Raw genomic sequence first — 19,436 nt, 5'->3', positions numbered from 1 at the left:
CTACATTTATTTGTTGGCAAAATATCAACAAAACAACGCTATACAAAATGTGTCCAAGGTTACATTTTCTATAGCAATAAATTCAATATCTCTCTGGTTTTACCTTCTATTGCTGAATGGACTGTCCGATACCACCAAACATTTAGAAATGAAAAACAGTGTTTATCTTAATCCAGTCGAAGAAAGATAATAGATCCGCAACTGCATTACAGCAAACATTACTAAGCTGTTTTAAGCTTAGTCAACTGATTTTAAACGATTTGCAAATAGAAATAAAGAAATAGATTCCACACAATGTGCTACTTTTTCAGCATTTTTTCCGTTTACTAAGACCATATGTTCAGCGTTATCGATGCTATATTAAATACAGTTATTTATCATCATTATTATTTTATATTAACTATCATTAACCAATTCATAGCCATTTCTTTTGACAGAATTTATCATACAAGTCATTGATACTTTGATGTTGTACAGAGTTGTCTTTCCTGTAATTATCGTGAAATGGATAGTTGTGTGTTGTACCACCATGTACTTGTTTCACTGAACTGAAGACGACTCTATCAATATGGTTTCCTGAATACAGCTGCATTCCTGCTGTTCAGGAAAGAGTGAAAATCCAATACATGCCCTTTATTTATTATGGGTTAAAACATCTTTCTTTCGCGGCAACCAACTGTCCTGATTGGCATTTTGTCACATTTTGGGACTGTAATCTTTCGCAAAAAAGACTTAACTTTTTAAAACTAAAACCGTTAGGCATCATCCTTGCCTTCATTTGCAGCGATTATTTGCGCGAATTTGCTTTGATCGCGTAAACAAAAAAAATGATATGGAAACAGCTGTTTGATGCAGCTAAATTCATTGTTTGGCTCATTTTACTTAACTCTAAATGTGTATCTTTTGTACAATCTTCGAGACTGCAGGTGGTAGTCAACGCAGATGGACTTTGAATACTCAATGTTTGCTGTTCCCTGCATGTCACGTTTTAATTCTATGAAACAGTGGCACGGTTTAGTAAATACACATGTTCATGATGTTTCGGATTATCAGATATATGGAAAATGTATTGAACTAAGGGTCCGTGCACCTCCCCAACTATATTTTGACTTTTCTTTCGCCTCCTGGGCTTCAAATTTTAGGCTCTTACACCTCTGATGAGTCCTAGAAGAAAGAACAAGATGTATGATGCGGTTCATTGTTTGACTGATGTTTATGCAATTCTGAAGTTTTATAAAAAAAAATATTATTTTTGTCCACATTAAAGCACGTTTCCTGACTTTGAAAGATCGGGTCTTATTTTGACTTTTGCTTTTGACTTTACAGTTCAAAATATTTACTGATCAGAATAAAAGAAAAAAAATTGTTTACAGAAAATATTTACATTTCCGGTGTGAATTTCTTATATGACCTCACCAGGAACATTGATGGTAAAACTTCGATAAAAGTCAAGTCTAGCAATCCCAAAATCCAATTTATCTGATAAGAACGCAAATTACAAGTGTACATTCCAAATACTTCGATCCTCCGAATGAATAAAAACGTAGACAAGGCAGGTTAAGACAAACCTCAGAGATTAAACCAGCAGCAGAGTCTGTCACAAGTAATTATGAAGAGTGCGTCTATACTGTGTTTGGAGAGACATCCGGGTAAGAGAGAAGATTATGAGTCACGGGCCATGCATCGATTACATCTCGTCACTTTTGATGTTGATTGACAAGATTAGCTGATACCAACACTCATCACATATATATCATCACTTTAGAATATATAACATTTGTATTTGTTCGCTGCAGTGAAAGTAATGATGTCTATTAGGTTGACAATATTTAATACCCTGCTGTTTAAAATTTCAAAGTATACTTTAAAGCTACTTTACAGTAACCAAGTTTGACAAATAAAAATATGAAAAAATTCAAAATGTTGCGCATGGATAAAATCGAACATTTACAAGCGTCTTAATACACTGCAATTAATTATAAATACAGTTTGAAAACAACAAGAGAAATCGGGACGATATTACCGCAGATGAATCTGGTTGGCTGGCGCAATATTAACGCACTCTCCTTTCACCTAGTTGTCTGGGGTTCGAATCTCGGAACGGACGTGAAAAGGTAAGGGGCCACCTGCCCGACCATGTGGCCCACAATAAGACCCCTCGCGAACTTATATCAGAGTTATCAAAAGTGATTAGCATAAACTGAAATGAGTTGTTTAGCAGTTGCTGCAAATCAGTTTATATCATATCGATGAAGACCATTATAAAGCATTTCATTTTAAGACGGTTGTTCTGAACATAAATGTTTTGGCGCCTCTCTTTTTACAAACCCCAAATTTTGATTGAATATAAAGACAGTAATACATTCCAGTCAAGGCTTTAGCTGTAATTATTCATGTATTTCACGTTTGTTACAATCCATTAAAGTCAGTTGGTCCCTTATGGATTATGATGTCGAATTACGACATCGTTTTGTAACGAAGCATACATTTCTCGTAATTAAGGAAGAATTATCTCCTTATCATGGTTATCCGAATTACGACATTGACAGAATGTTCTTGAAATGAGCATTGGCGTCATCAGTGGTAGTTTAGGTATAAAAATCTACTTATCCACATGTAATAAATGACTAATTTTTATGGAGTTCCCGCACGCTGGTGATACATCTTTTCTAAAATCATCTTTTCCTTAAAAACATTTTCTACTCCGTACTCTGTACTCCACCATACCCCAGCCTCTTGTTATGAAAATTTTGCTTTCCATAAAAGTGAACGACAACGGAGGAAGAAATCATAAAAATGACAGAGTTTCTGTTGATAACATCTTCGTCGAGTTTGGAGGTGAGATCTTCCATTAGACTATTGACCTACTTGTAGGAACTAACTGCAGTCCTGCATTGACTGACTTAGTTTTGTTTTCATAGTGGGCTGAATTTATCAGAACTAATCAAAACAGATCTCAAAGACTTTTCAAACTCCTTCACATTAAAATATATTGATAACATCTTGTCTTCAAATAAACAAGAGATCGATTTAACATGTCCATTGTACTTTGTATATACCAATCAGAAATGGAAATCATTGACGCAACGGACTCAAAATCAACCGCTTATTTCGATATTTTCCTACAGCGAAACCAACATGCACAGCTTTCCACCACGCGGAATCATAACAAGAAGATGTCAATTTCCCTACTGTGAATTCCCCATTTCTTGAAAGCAACATCCCTTCATTCCCAACATATGATGTTTACATGTCGCAGTTGCTTCGATATCCAATGGCCTGTTCCCAATATTACTATTTTCGTATATGGACAAACTCACAACACGAGGTTTTTGAAAGATGCAGGTTAATGAACGTTTTTGGAAAGTTTTACGATCATTAGTGATCTCGTTGAGAATCTTTTACTTCTATTAACATGTTTGTGTTTTCTGGATGTTTTGATAACATAATAATATAAAATTAAGAATGATCAAGAGCAAATAGGCTAATTTGAAAAAAAGTAGTTTAATATATCATATTCAGTAGCTCTCTCCTCTGTGTACAATGCTATTCTTTCATTAAAAACTTAAAATAACAAAACACATATCCGCTGTGTGGATTATATAGGATCATTTCATCCAAATAATGATTTCTGACAGTTAATTTATATGAATTTCAACCAAACAGAATTGCCGGCTTAATGAATATTTCTTCACCTATGTACGCTTTTGGCATAATTAAAACGTTAACTATACATTAAGGTATCAAAACTGAAAATTCCAACTAACAAATCAAAAATGTAAATTAACTTAAAAAATCAAACTTTTTGTTTTTCGAAAATAAACGACAAATGTCCAACTAAAAACTATATGCTTTATTGACATTATTGGTTAATCAGGTGATAGTTTGAGAAACCTGTTCATGACAACATATCCCAAAAGGTAATCTATTAAAAGCGGAAATGACTTTCCAATCACTGCAAAAAAGACATTTTGATGCATGATTCAAGATTATGGTGAGAATGTTACAAAAGTTTGTCTAATTATCAATGACTGATAATGATGGATGAAGAGAGTTTATCAGTGCTTCTGTAAATTTTTTAAATCGAACTTTGACTTAAATCGATATTTTCTCATACAAAAATGAAAAAATACATATCACAGATAGTATACAACATTATTTAAACATCATACAACTCAAAACAATACATTTCTCTTGCAATGTAAGCATGTCTCTCCTACTTTGCATCACCTACCTTCATATTTTTAGGGAATATTGCGAAGGTACGGAAAATTTCAAAAGAGATTATTAAGTGCAGACCTCCTCCAGCATCTATCATCGTTCCGCGGCTGCCTAAGTAGTTATTTACTTCAGATGAAGGGAGTGGTGACGAGTACAAAATACAAGAACTTAAAGAGAAGGCGGAAAAACAAGCAAAATCATTTTCAGTTATATTGAATTGTCACTTATCGATTGTCTTGTACTTTCTGAGATATGAACAGAATGGTTGAGAATTGGTGCTACTGGAGAGCCGAAATTGCAAAAGAGCGATCACCCATTGACCCCCTTATCTCGGCTTCTCACGGACGCGACCCGAGAGATTAATAGCCAAACGATTCCTGACATCAAATTAGAACAATTTTATTCGTCCACCTCACCGGTTGAAGGTACTGGACGTTACTATTAAAAATGTGTTTCAGCAGTATTGATAACCAGAACATGTCTTTCCGATTCGCCTTTGGATGGAAATAACATAGTTCAAACAAATTAAACCCCGGTTATCGTTAGAGTTGGTGTTTTGATCCTGAGTAACAATTTGTCTATAAGAAATTGTTTTATGTTTAAAAGTAATAAGTTGTATCAATCATGAAATTGTAAAGTGAAGTCATTAAGATACATGTAGATACATAACATTTGTTATTAAGTTCGAAAGTTTCATAAGCTTTACAAGAGAATGACACATTTTCTTGGGTTCGATAGAGTACAAAGATAAACCAAAGTACATTTTACTGCTGATTTGTTTGCAGAGGACACGTTGATGATGGTAAGGGAGTACAGCATAGATACCAGGGAGGCGATGGGGACGAAAACAATCAAGAACTAAAGAAACTGTTGTTTCAACCATTTTATGTTACATACAAGCTCTCAGCATTCATGCTTGAGTTTTAATATATCAATACAGGATTGCCTTTATCAAATACATTGAAACTTCATCGTCATAATGACTCTGATATCTTGTAATGCATCTTTGCTGGCGTTTCATCATAAATTCAACAGTACAAAAAGGGCCTAACATATTACCGGAAACCATTAGTGATTATCATGTCTCTACATCAAGATGTTGGCCGTCCTGTAATGATGAAAGAGGTATCAACGAGAAAAGCCATTTCTTTTTTTTTTTTAATTTTTAGAGATGTTATGTTTTGAAACTTGAGAGTGCTCAAATTACAGCGATGATTTTTTTTCCTTATAAAACGTTCCTGAAATCCAAGGGAAGAGTAGTATCGGATTTCTTTCCATACCAAAATAATTATTTTAGATAAATTATTCAGTTAGTCTATTGATTGATCGAATAAAAACTCTCCTTAATTATCAAAAACAAAAAATAGCATGAGCTTTATCGATATATAATAAATCACAGTTTTTCTGTTCTGAAAATACAAAGCAAGGGTTGACATCGATTACCTAGAATATTTGAAGATCAGCGAAATTCTAATTTTCTTATAAAGATACTGAAAAATAAGCACAGAAACCGTCGGTAAATAATTAGTGAGTGAAGTGGTGGACCATCTAGATAGTAAGGATTAGACTTGGCAAGAGATTGTTGGATTGTGAATTGTAGGTCAGTCGACCGAGAACTACATTAGTATACTATAGCGATTTCTACTGAATGCTGGCATTTGTAAAAAGGACCCGAATTACACTCCTAACTTAATATTATCCGGAAATAGTTGATATACCATACTTCATTGTTTATATGCCATTAGGAGCTGTTTGTTTTAGTTTTGAATTATAGATGCTTAACGATTTCTTTAACACGACGGATTTGTGTTGATGATTAAAATCATGATAAGTGTCTCTATATACAAGTTCTGTGATTGAGTGTCTAGCAGGTATTTATAAACAGAGTTTATCGATCTTGCTTTCTGCAGTCTTTCACCAAAGATAAGCTGAGCTGCTGTCAATCCAAATCGTCATAACGGTATCGCCTTTTCAGAAAAAAACTCGATGTTTTGTGACATTTAGGAAATATCTTGTATCTACAAGCACTTAAATGTCTTCAAATATACAAAAATATCTCTGATATTGATAACAGTCCCTGTAAATATAACGATCAGTCCTTCAGTCAACACTTTAGATAATAAGCGTGCTCGAATACTTCAACAGTTTGGATGTTGGCCTTACCGTGTACCATTGGTTGTAATAAAAATTCGCAAGGTAATAAAAAAAAACACATTTATCGCTGATCGGTAGATTTTACATATCTGTCCAGGCTTTCTGGCGTTCGTTAGGCCTGAAAAAACTAACTCTTAGAAAACTGCAACACCAGTACCCGCAGAAGGTTGGCGACCAGAAGAAATATATATCCATCAACGTGTTTTTAATTATATCCCCAAGTCGTCGACACCTTCGCGGTTGTTAACTTTGTAGACATGAAGTTCGGTGTCTGATTCGAAAGATTAGCTCGGTGTCTTATTAATGACACAATTATTGACTTTGTAGCTTTACATGTGTGTGCTCTGATGCTAAAAGTTAAAGCGATGTACATTTCTGTAAAGGTATTTTGTTGTTGTTTGTTTTTGGGGTTAGGGGTGTTATATGTTTAACTCTTAAGCATCTGGCTCCACTTGTGTAAAACATCTCAACTTGAGATTTCCTCAGCTAATATCTCCTTCAAAATATCTTGTATGAAAATTCCTCAAGGAATTTCAGGACATCCTAGCCGATGACTTCCTCCTGTTCCTTGAGAAAATTTTATACAAGCCGTTTTGAGGAGATATCAGCTGAGGAAAATCTCGACTTGAGGAAATCTCAAGTTGAGATGTTTTATACAAGTGGGGCCTGAACTTATTACGACACTATATTATGAAACCGATTTTATTATCAGTTCAATAAAACAAAACTTGCTGATATCACATAAACCGTGGAGACTTGAAGTCAACATGTATTGTTTACGATCTGCTATCTCAAAGATAGCACAAAGGACACACAAATGAATATAACATTTAAATACAAATTTAGAGTTTGATACAGTAGAGCCAAACAATGAAGTAAATTGCGTCGTAAAACGGTTTCAGACGACCTTATAAATTCAGATCAAATGATTAAATCACAGATATATATATATATATAAATGACGTTAATAGAACTCTAGGAGCGGTGGGATAAACAATAACATATACACATTGTATATCTGATTCTTGAGATTGGTATCTTGCCTATACAAATAAGTCATAAGGAAGCGAAAAGGTTAAACGTGATTAGACAACTTGATCGCGCCAAACGCCAGAGGTAGTCATGGCTTCCTGTGCCACAGACGTCCCCGTCAACATGTTCCTTATCATCGTTAATGTGTAAGGTCTTCGTAACAATCAGATCGAATCTCTCCATTGTTGCTTGAAGCCACAATAGCCGATGGAAAGCATATAGACGGAATAAAACTGCAAAGAGCAAAGTGTTGATGTTATACGAAACATACTAATTAGTTTGGAAATGTGTTACTGTAATATGAGTTAGATTCCAGCATGAGATATGCTACCTTCTCTTGGAGATGTGTCTCTTAGTTTTGTTATTTTAAAACTTGTGTCCAATCCGCTTAGATGTATCAAACAAAAAATTGGCTTATATCAAAAACAATTACCACGAAGTCCTGAACATGAACATATCTGTTGAACAAATTGGTGGCTAATCTATCATTGCTACGATGGAAAACTTTACATGGGTATACAAGAACGTGTAACGTTAAACGACTTGAAGTTCAACATCTTGCTCCATAAGTGGAATATGCTACTTATTTGAATAAGATGGGAAAATATCTCCAGGAGGTGTCAACTGAACGCTCATTTTCTCGTTAAGTTGAAGAAGAAAACGCGCGTTATTGCAGTTATGTTGGTTCTGGCTCCAATAGAGTGGTACCAGCAGTGAAGCTTTCTAGTAAATAGTTGATGAGGCGTTAGATGGAAGACGAAATGAAGCATGGAGGCAATTTCACGCCTCTTGATTGACTATAGATCGTTGTACGGACAGGTGTCTTTAAAGTCTTATAAACACCAAGATAGAGTTTCTCTGCTGGAACCCTAGACCACCAAGGCGAAGCAAAACACTTACTTTAGAAGGCCTTTGTATATTGAGCCAGAATGCTATTTATATGAAAGTTTCTTAAGAAAATGTAATATTTTGCATAACATTTAAAGTCAGATAAAATGTTACGATAGATCAAGACTTTTAGAGTAATTTACCGCTCTTTGTTGTATCATATGAAATAAAAATCAGGTTGTAAAACTGTTTTCATTAGTTTGATATTTCGTTTATCATGTAGAAAATAAGGTAAGTGCAGCTTATAAAACTAACCATGACATGACCTTCACGCGTGCGTCAAAATGTTGTGCAAGATATAATTTATTTTGTTACCTTGTAACCAAGGAATCACTGTGTACCTATATCAAAGTGTATACCCTAGACCTACCTGACTAAATGAATAATTAATTTATAGGTAAAATCGTGTGTCATGCCAGTACAAAGTTTAGTCAATTTCCCAACTGATAGAGAAACACAATATAATATTGCGCTGGTGATGTCATAACTTAACGATGAAGATAGACTCCAGAATTCCCTACACTAAACATATAGTTATAGCATTTCGCATCAGTTCGATGATCTTACTGAGACCTTCTGCTACAACTGTTTTTATCTCATACTGTCAACACCGTCATGTCTTAATATTGTATATATGTCATAATTTCTTTCATGTGGTAGTTTTAAAAGAACTCGTCAGGAATGAGATGAGATAAAAATCTATCGAAATCATCGCCCTTTGTCTTACTCATTATCTGGCACATATTGTATGTTTATTTGCAATATAATAAGCGACATTTTTTTTCCCTTTTTATCCTTCATCTTTGTTGTAAGCGACTTTTTTTATCGAAGGAAGTATATGTAGGGCGTACCTAATACAGACAATTCCGCATTGATTGTTTTCCTACATCCTTTAAGGAATAATTTGTAAACATTAAAATGTAATGTCTGATTCTTGTGCTTTGATTCAATGAATAGATATGTTTTAAGTCCGAGAAAAAAGAAACAACTTATGGTGTAGCTTTTGAATTTTTAACGTCTCAGTAACGCAATCAAGAAGTTAAAAAATCATTTGAATCTTTAAATATGAAGTAAATTTTTTCAATGATTGTTTCACAAATTTAGCATTCACTGAGATACATTCTTGTAAGATTTGATAATTATTATACATTGTATATGTTTAAAAACATTTCCATTGTTGCAAATGCACTTATTACATCAGAACGAGTCCAATAATCGAAAAGGATGGATACACAAATGTCTAAAGGCAATTTTGATAAGCTGTTTTTGCCTGCAATCAGTTATGAACAAAGATCAAAGGGAATTGGAATGGTTCAAAAGACAGAGCCAGGACGTTTGAAACTAATAATCGTTTAATTGTGTGCTCTACTGTAGGCAGGTGCCAAAAACGATTTCAAAAATCTATTAAACATTTTGCTACAAGCTAGAAATCTACAAAACAGTGCAACATGTAAATACATTTCGCTTCACCATTCTTAGATAACCAGACGTTCAATAGAAGAATTTTGTACGTGAAATTGGAACATAGAATTATTTCTGTAGAAGGAACAGTCGCTGTGTCCAATATCACGTACAAAACATAGTATACCAGAGGGGCCAGGGACGATCTACAAAGAGCTTGTTACTTCCAGGAAATATCAGTGCAGGCCAACTAGATGGCGCATCCTTTGAGACCGCGCGTAAGCACATTAACCGTTTAAGCCTATCTTATATTCTTTATCCGCGCCCGAGGACTATTACCCAGAACAGTAGTGTTACACATGGCGGATATGTAAGAACCGTACAATGTAATTTGATCATGATTACACACAGGGGAAGTGTTTTATATTTAAAACTAAATCACATCTGTGGTTCTTTATAGTCGCGCATGATCAAAAGCAAAAGAGCAAATGGTCACATGAGACACGATACACATGATCAATATCGCTGCATGATATGGTGTTGATATCTGCAAATGAAACTTCGGGATATATTACAGAACGGAACACATCATTTTTATCTGTCATTTTCAAAAAGTACAGTTGAAACATCGTGTGTACAATATGATTTGATATCTTTATTAGATGCCCGAATATTGATGTAGGCTTCCTACGCTGTTTATTTTATCACGGATGACATCCGTTGAAATTTTACATTAATTCCGGCATCGGTAATGACATCACATTATGAATCATTGTATTTTTATGCGAACTACTCTGCAAACATACGTCGTTTGTCATTGCCTTTCAGTAACATGTCTTGATATTGAAAATAAAAATAATGTGTTTTGTTTACTGATACAATAATTATAACATGATTAGCAATACCTACGTGAATGATAGTACATGGTGTTTGATAAAATTTACCTGGCAGCTTGTACATTACTAGTGCACGTATTCCGAACAACATTTGGCTATGCAAAATTAAGATAAAATATCGGATATGTTTCTTGTCGGTTCTATTTTGGTAAGCTCCAGGAATGTTACATTATCAACGGTCAAGTAGATGTCAGTACTTGCAATGATAAGGTGATACACTAGCACCTGCATCTGGAACGTAAACAACTCGAGCAAAACTTCAGTCCTCTATGAATCATATACAAAAAGACGGAAGTACGTCATTTCTAAATATAGATTTTCAATGATCTAGCCGATTGAACTATAATTGAACTGAATGACGTATTTCCGTCTTAAAGAGATGAATTGATCGCCTGAGAAAGTCGAGAGAAGAAAGACATTTCAAGGCGAAACTTGATGTGGAATGCGTTCGTAACTTGATGTAATTGTTAGTCAAACGTGTTTTAGATATAGACTTGTCTTTTAAATGGCGCAAATAGCGAAAATATAAAATTTTGTTGTTATCTGAGTGCTCCGAACGTAATCTTTGCTGGGTTGTTTACGTTCCAGATACATGTGCTTATGGGGGATATTCCAGATTCTTTAATTCGTAGTTATTTAAACGTAATCACATGTGTCATTCTGTCCGGATCTCAGTCCCTCCCCCACTACCAATCTCAGGCTCTCCCATCCCCCCTCCACGGCCTTTTTTTAAAATCTGATTTCCAATCGTCATTTTTCCAGTGTTCTGTCTGATTTCACAACCAATCAATTGTACCAAATATGACCCGACATTCGCCTGGTTGGCAATTTGAAAATTAACCGAAAGAGACCGTCAACGTCATTATGGCTGTCATGACTTCGAGGATGTGACACTGCCTCGTATTTGCTAGAGTTGTTAGAGATGAAATAACTCTTTATCATATGATCGGCCTGTTATCAGTTATATCCATGTAATATTTTGTGTATATTGGCTACATTGGCTGTGCTAGGCAGAAATCAATTGTGGTCTCATGATTTGGGCAAAGACCAAAAAGAATGAAATAATTTCTTATTTGACACAATACGTTTTCAAGTTTTGAAATTGCGTGAACCATTTACAGAGGTGTTATGTACGGTACCGCAATACACTCGAGCGATAAATTGAGCATATGGATAAATATGTTTCCACAACAATTTGCAATTTGTTACCTTTTAGGAGCATGAGAAAAAAATCAAACATAGGTTAAACCTTTTGCTGACCAGTCAAACTTTGAAACTCGGGCCGAGATATCTCTGTCCACGGAACAGGCCCGTGTAAGATTATATAAATTGTAGTTGCTGTCTGTAATATTGCATTGCGTAGCCACAGCGTGGCGTTAAGTTTAACATGCTGGTAAAACTAATCAAATTGGTTCTATAGACTGGTAATGTTACCATGGAAAGATGAATAAATAAAAAATCGTTATGATTTATACACACATTTGTCTGGCAAATCTGACGATAAAAACGTTATATAGATGATTACTGTCGGTCAACGGAATGACAGAGGGTCAGCCGCTATATTCGCCCCTATAAATCTATCTGACTGTGGTTCTACATAGACCGACATTTATTATCCCATTATTATCACTTTTATTATTGTTTAACTTTACACCACGCAGGAAAGTCGTTAACCTTAAGTATAGCCTAGACATATACAGTTTATTCATGTAACAGTTAGAGAGCGAGCCAATAGGGGGAAACCATATGACATGACACAACAGACCTGTTCAATTTTAATGTCTTAATATGGACAATGACTTTATATCATGAATTAAAAATGGCGTTACAAAGCGACTGCCTCCATTTGATTTTGTCCTCACATTTTTACTTTAAAACCTGTCAAAATGTAACATTTCTCGGCATTGTTCACTTCATATGAGACTTGTCTCGTCTTGAAGTTTTAACTTTTGGTCCCAAAATGTCGCAAAAGTAACAATTTCTTGACTCGTTTCGTAAAATTCCATATGAAATGAGAAATAGCTTAAGGTCCTATATTTATGCTGACACGGTTGAAGCGGTAGGATCAGTAGACTTTTACTGAGGTAGACTCAGTCTTAAAAGTATTATACCGATTTATACACAAGTACTTAGCTGAACTATGTGTTCAGGACAACAGGTTTGTTCTTATATGGAATAGGGAAAGACCTAATATAGAGTCAAAGACAATACTTTACAAACAATGATATTATCGTAGCGCCGGAGATAATAATGTTAAGCTGACCTTGGCAAAATCGTTCTGTACTGATGTAGACGAAGAATATTAGAAATCAATTAATACAAAAACAAAAAACAAAAAACTAGGGATGGAATATTTACACTTAACGTGTTGCCAGGGATAACCACGGCGTATATTTAAGAGATTTGATTTTATACTGATATGAACGTAACATGTTGTGAGTTTAGATGTATATATGACAAAAGTTCTAGTGACTTCTTGAAGACTAATATATGCGTGAACCTACTATGTACCTATTTCACTCGAAAAGTCATTTTGACGGTATTGGTATACACCAAGCGTTAAGTTGGTAGATAATCATAGTAAGGTGATGTATTTTCAAGTTAATGGTGTAAGGTAAGGGCGGACGATTTACGGTGTGTTGGGGTGAGGTGAGGGATGGGCTAGGGGGAGGGGGAGCTGTAAAGTATTAGGAGTTATTGATTGAGAGCCCTTTTTTCTATTTTTTTTTTTCTCTGATTTCAGACAGCACGTATTTTTTCTGTCATATTTAGTGCAAGAAGGATTCAAAAGAAAAGAGATTAATATTAAATCTTTGATGATCTGGAGGTACGGAAGCGATTTTAGGTATGTGAAGGACATGCCCGACAGTGTGTACGTCAATTTGGTATGTTGCTATACAATATAACTAGGCTCGTTTCGATATTACACTTGGGACATCTATGATAAAGTAAAGACTTTGATTACCATGAATATACCACTAAGATTTGATATTCTTCTAGGAAGTCATGTTGACTGTTTCGTTAGGAAATATTTAACTCAGGCCATCATTAGCCATCATATATAGTCATTAAACATCGGAATGTAGTAATTTATTTTAATTATTTGTAATACATGGTGTTTTACTGAGATTTGTAGTTTAACTATCTTGCTGAAAATTAAGATATCAGATGTCTGGTCGGTTCTTTTATTACAAATCAAAAATACAGAATAATTTCCGATGACACTACATTCTAATATTTAAGAGTGAACAATCTTTTCTCGGTTATTAAACACGACGAAACAAAATATGACGCTATATGAAAAAGCAAATTTTACTTACTTCATAAACATGACAACACCGACACGTGCCATATCTTCCTGTATGATTCCCCATGTCTGGACCACTAGCTCCCTCTGTCGGTCGGTAAATTCAGGGGCAGGTTCCGTTAGTCCTCGGGACTGTTGAGGAGAGCCGTCACATTGGTTAACGTTTTTAAGATAGGTTTTCTTTCTATGTGAGTTTGAAGTGATATCCAAGCCCTTTCTTAAAGCTTCTTTTCTCCTTTTAGCGTAGATACATCCCATGTTGATTAAGTCAGTTATCTAATAACATCATTGTTATCTAATATTGATATAAAGAAAATAAATAGACCACCAGCTTTCAATAATTACATTTTACCTGTCACATATATAACACCAGTAGCTAGGAATGTAAGTCAGTAAGCTTACAGTACTATTGAGTTCGTCAAAAATTTCGACACCAGATAGTTCGAGCATGCATGGCGACCAATTAAATATATTTAATCTTCCGCGAAACAATTTATAATGGAAACTCCACCAATAGGATCCGGGAGTACGGAGTAAGGAACGACGAAAGATCGATAAATGTCAGGATGGTCAGATACGGATCCGTACGAACTACACGTACACTGAACACCGACCCTTAACACAGCAAACGAGGATACATCATCAATTAAGGTCCATAGATTTATCACACTCAAACACTTAATAGATACACTTGTGTGTTAAAGTGTACCATATCCATGAGGGACTACGACTATTTATAACAACCATGAAGAGATATGCTAGCAAGTGTTATGTTACGTCTCTGGCACAAAAACTACAGGAACTAATCGCTGTCTTTGTCAGTGAAGAGCTTCTGGAGATTCGCAAATGTGAACATTTAAGAAGAAGACCCAGCGCTTGTCTGTATTATCGGTAGAATGAATGAAGGTTGTTGATGGCTAGGTAAACATTGGCTCCCCCTTTGGCCCAGCTCTAAGGTATATTGATATTTTTGCGGCAGCACGTTGGTGGATTGAAAATCATCACCTTGAAAGAATGATGACTATTACACCTGGATAACGCCTTCCCTAAACAGTGTAGACTTATCCACCAATGTTGGTGGTTGCTCTCTCCACACGGCTTCCAACTGTCTGTATCACACGACGTAAAACTCTAACAGTTATCAATCAGTTCACAACCGGATTGTCACATTTGTCCATGCGCGCGATAGCAGCCTGTGTCAAACTCTCATCCATATATCGTCAACGCGATTTTTTAAAAAACTATTCTGGAGCCATTTGTATTTGTTAGGGAGGGATCATTTCAAATTTTTAAAATCTTAGTGGTGATTTCAATTTTCATTACGTATATCTCAATTAGAATCAAATATCGTGTGCGATGAAAAAATATCAAGCTACGTCAAACATAGCCTTTGTACGTGGTTCTGAGAAAATTAAAACGTTACGCATTGTCATGTGACATACAACTTGGCACCAGATCCCAGTGGTTCAAAATATAGTTAGAATTAATCGGTGATTAGTGAACATTTTAAATTGTTGCTACTGAACAAATAGGAGTGTTAAATGCAAAATCAACACTCCAAATATATCAATCTGGCCAGCTTCAATATATATACAGTTGTAAAAATGAAAAAAGAGTGTTTCCGATTTTGTTTAATTTATTTATGAAAATTTTCACCAAACAACCAGCCTATGAACAACCGAGGCCTGGCTGTCTTGGGAACTACATGTAAGACAAATTTTCTGAAACTATGTAACATTCCAAAACATTTTCACTCACTAATAAAGATCAGTGTCGGGAACCACGAGGCTGTTATACACAAGAATAATTACCCTTCTCAGTTATATTTAAGCACTGTTGATAGCTTTTTCATTTGCTGAAAATCACCGGAGCGTTACCACAGCAATTAATTTCCCCCATTTGATAAGAATTTAACAAATTTCTCATTTCCCATACCGAATTGATAATTAAAATATTTCGTAAAACTTCTCCAAAAGATCAACTTTCGGTTTATAAGTAAAGAACGCGTGTACATCACTTGTATTTCAAGACTTGTTATACTTTGTTAATAATATACGGTCCCGGGAGCGTTCGAGGATCTCTTACATGCCATTAAACGTCACGGCCATGTCGTACAATGAGTACCTCGTCTTTCTATATATAGACATATCTGAGTTCTATTATGAATCAAAAGACATGACTTTATTTTGGATAGATATATTCAAATTCTCATTTGTAAATGGCAAGGAGTAAAGCTAGTTTCCGTTTTGATTGAATTGACTCAATAGATTAGATGTCATGGTGATGTAAGTAATGATACATACAATACGGTGCTGTCTGTGCGGGCCTCCGTCGCTCCCTCTCATACCAACTGTCGTGGTATTATACTCAACATGTAATATGTCTTGTCAGCAGCGGCAATTATTAATAGTTAACAACGCATCGCAAGGACTGAAATTAGGCTTCAGGCTGTAGAAATATTCTCTTGCTTCGTCAAACTGTGACCCATTTACCAAAACCAAACGATATACTTGTGAAGGCATTCAATCTTCAAATTGCAACATAAGAATATGTTTCACATCATTTTTTGCGACATAATTTAGTTATCTTTCAATGGTTTTATCAGCTCTATGTCAAGTTACCTAAATTTGATGTTGTTCTGAGATTACCAAACGGATTTGGTTATGTAACAGATAACCGCAGTATCAATTTATCAACAAGATGTGCCTAGAAGCTAATTAAGTTTATATTAGATTATTAAATAAAAACCCGCACTCTCGACTACATCCTGAACGTTGTGATGTAACCACCCTCATGTCACGTGATTCTCTCCTCCAGACGTAAATCACAGTCTCCGCCATTTATACGATAAACTCGACGTTAACTGGATCGTACAAATCTAATATTCTATTTCTTGGACAAAGCTAACACGATAAAGTACCCATTTGGTAATGTAGTAAAATGAACGGCTTTGATGTCACACAGGAATGGTCTCTTACCTCAGTAAATGACATGTCACGTTACAAAAACCATAATCTCACTTGCGTTTCATCTTCTCTGTTTATGTCATAATTATGTAACATTTCATTCGTAAATTATTATAGAGTTTATAGCATATGTATAGTCACTTGCTTCATAAAATAAACATAGGTACGAAAAACAACCAGAAAATACCAACATGTAAATTTATAATCATAATCCGAACCCAAATTCCACAAAACTAGGGCAAAATATGAACAAAAGAAAGATTTACACGGAGATTCCTGAAAAAGAACAAGGATAATAAAACCAGGTGTTCCGGAAAAGCAAGCGTCTTCTTCTTCATCGACGATCTTCATGCAGTGTTATGATAACATAGAAAGCATAGGTACTAAGTATGATAATTTGATTCATGCTACTGTTATAAGGAAACTACCATTGGTTAGTAACCCGATACTGTAAATTGATTCAAAATATGTATATCATCGGTACGGTATAATTTGATAAAGTATATGTATCAACGATATAATGAGTTCTTATTGTTGGTATGGTGATTCGATTTATGGCATGTGTCATTGGTGCGATTAATTGACATCATACATACAGGATAAAGCATGACTTTCAATTGGATATGTAATTTAAGCCAAATGAAAACACAGTGACGAGTATTCTTAACTACATATCGAATAGAAATAAATTCGAGATCAGTGTTATGTCATGGTCAGTTATTTAGACAAACATTATAGAAAAAATATTTCCATTTCAAACTTGATGTCATTTCGGGTCTATATTCATGAGCTCCATAACGTTACAATGTAATCTATGAATGTGTGATTTCATTTCGTTTTTAAAGCCCGATATCACAATGTGCTGTAGTACACACGTAATCAGCAAAAATATCATGCACATGTGATTACTATTTTTTCATTGCAATTCCACGTTTTCTATTGGCCAGAAAGGACACCCGTGACAAAGTATAAAAAGTCGTATCGTATGCTACGAGAACACTGTAAACATTGAATAGAAATGATATCAGTAGTATTGATATTTATAAACAAGAAGAAAAAACTGCCATGCGAATTAAATCTTGATTTAAAACAAAACTTTGATCCACAAGGGCCGGCAGAGACAGGTTGTGCTCCCCGAATGGAACAAAATTTAAGCATGAAAAATAACAAAGGGCAATAACTCCTAAATTGTGCAGAAGAGATTTATGGTTCCTCTGCACTGCCCTTCTCATTGTGATCTATCTGCCTATAAAGTTTTATGTTAATACCTCTTATAGTTTTAGTGTAATGCTCCGGACAAAATTTAAGTATGACAAATAACAAAGGGCAATAACTCCTAAAGTATGCAAAGAGGGCGCTGGTTCTAGCGCATTGCACTTCTCCTAGCTGCGATCTATCTACCACCGAAGTTTCTTGTTGATACCTCTTACAGGTTTTGTGTTATGCTTCGGTCAAAAGCACGACGGACGGACCGACAAAGCAGCGACTATATGATCTCCTTTCGTGGAGCATACGAATAAGGACGCACATGGATACCATGGATGATCAAGGGTAATAAGAACAGATGTTCAGACAGGAATACGTTTTCTGCTTCAATAAGGATAAAAAAAAGCAGAAATGTTACCATTTAGACATGGAAAATTCATAATAGCGTGTGATAAAGTTGAGATGATGAATCTCTTTATAATATGTTTGAAGGTATTAGAATATCTAAAGGAAAACAAAGTAGGTATGAAGATAAATCATTGGTGCGAACAAAGGAAATTTATGGTAATCACGATCCTATCGTGTAATGACTTGTATTAAATGATGATACTGATCATATAACGGTACTTCACGAATGAATTGATCTCAGCCGTTTAAATCTCCGAACAGGATTAGGTTCTAGTAACAATTCTACACTATTCCTGTCACATGAATGTTTTACCACAGTTGCCAGGGGCCACAAACACACTGATGAATCTGCTTCGAGTCTTACAATTAGAAAATAAATAAGTTATTTTTGTCGACAAATCTTGATGGTTACGTTATCTAAGGTCTGAAAGAGACAATCGCCCAGTGGTGTTTGTTAACTTCATCGAGGAATTTAGGTTGGAATGTAGTCATCCCAGGAGCACCAGGATCAATGACCTGAAGCGATGTTGCTGATGTCGGCAAACAATTACTGATAGGAATAATCTCTTAAGATGTACTTTGACACGTTTGACAATCAGCTTACTGATGTCTTAATGCAGTTTTGTGTATGCTTGAGAATTTCTGATATTTTTTCATACTAACCCCTGGACAAATTTACTCTTCTTTCGATATTGTTGATAAACCTTAACAATATTGACTACAGAACGTATGTCCACCTCTGTATGTTAGATAACGGTCACTTAAGCTGTAGAAAACACGATGCATTGATTTAATGTTTGTAAACTCATAAAACTTATGACATGAATACCCATATATAGGTAATGTCACAATGTTTTCGCAATGTTTTTCTTTTATTTTATTTCATCTTTTTTTTTTTTAAATTTTCGCTTGTGTTTGTGTGTGTTAGGGGGGGGAGGGGGGAGTGGAAACAATTGA

General features: G+C 35.1%; 1 protein-coding gene across 1 annotated transcript in view; it reads right to left on the bottom strand.

Annotated features, from left to right (window-relative positions):
* LOC132551816 (uncharacterized) overlaps nt 1-14,157 on the bottom strand; it is a 39,258-nt gene extending 25,101 nt beyond the window's left edge. Inside the window, exon 1 of the mRNA XM_060215964.1 lies at nt 13,913-14,157. Coding sequence (XP_060071947.1) covers nt 13,913-14,157 — 245 coding nt within the window. The remainder of the gene's footprint in view (nt 1-13,912) is intronic.
* Nucleotides 14,158-19,436: the final 5,279 nt, after the last annotated feature.

Source organism: Ylistrum balloti, unplaced genomic scaffold (assembly GCF_031769215.1).
Source record: "Ylistrum balloti isolate Yb309-2 unplaced genomic scaffold, AGI_CSIRO_Ybal_v1 Utg369626, whole genome shotgun sequence".
Lineage (NCBI taxonomy): Eukaryota > Metazoa > Mollusca > Bivalvia > Pectinida > Pectinidae > Ylistrum > Ylistrum balloti.
Note: the sequence above shows the minus strand (reverse complement) of the source record. Positions and strands in the feature narration are given on the sequence as shown.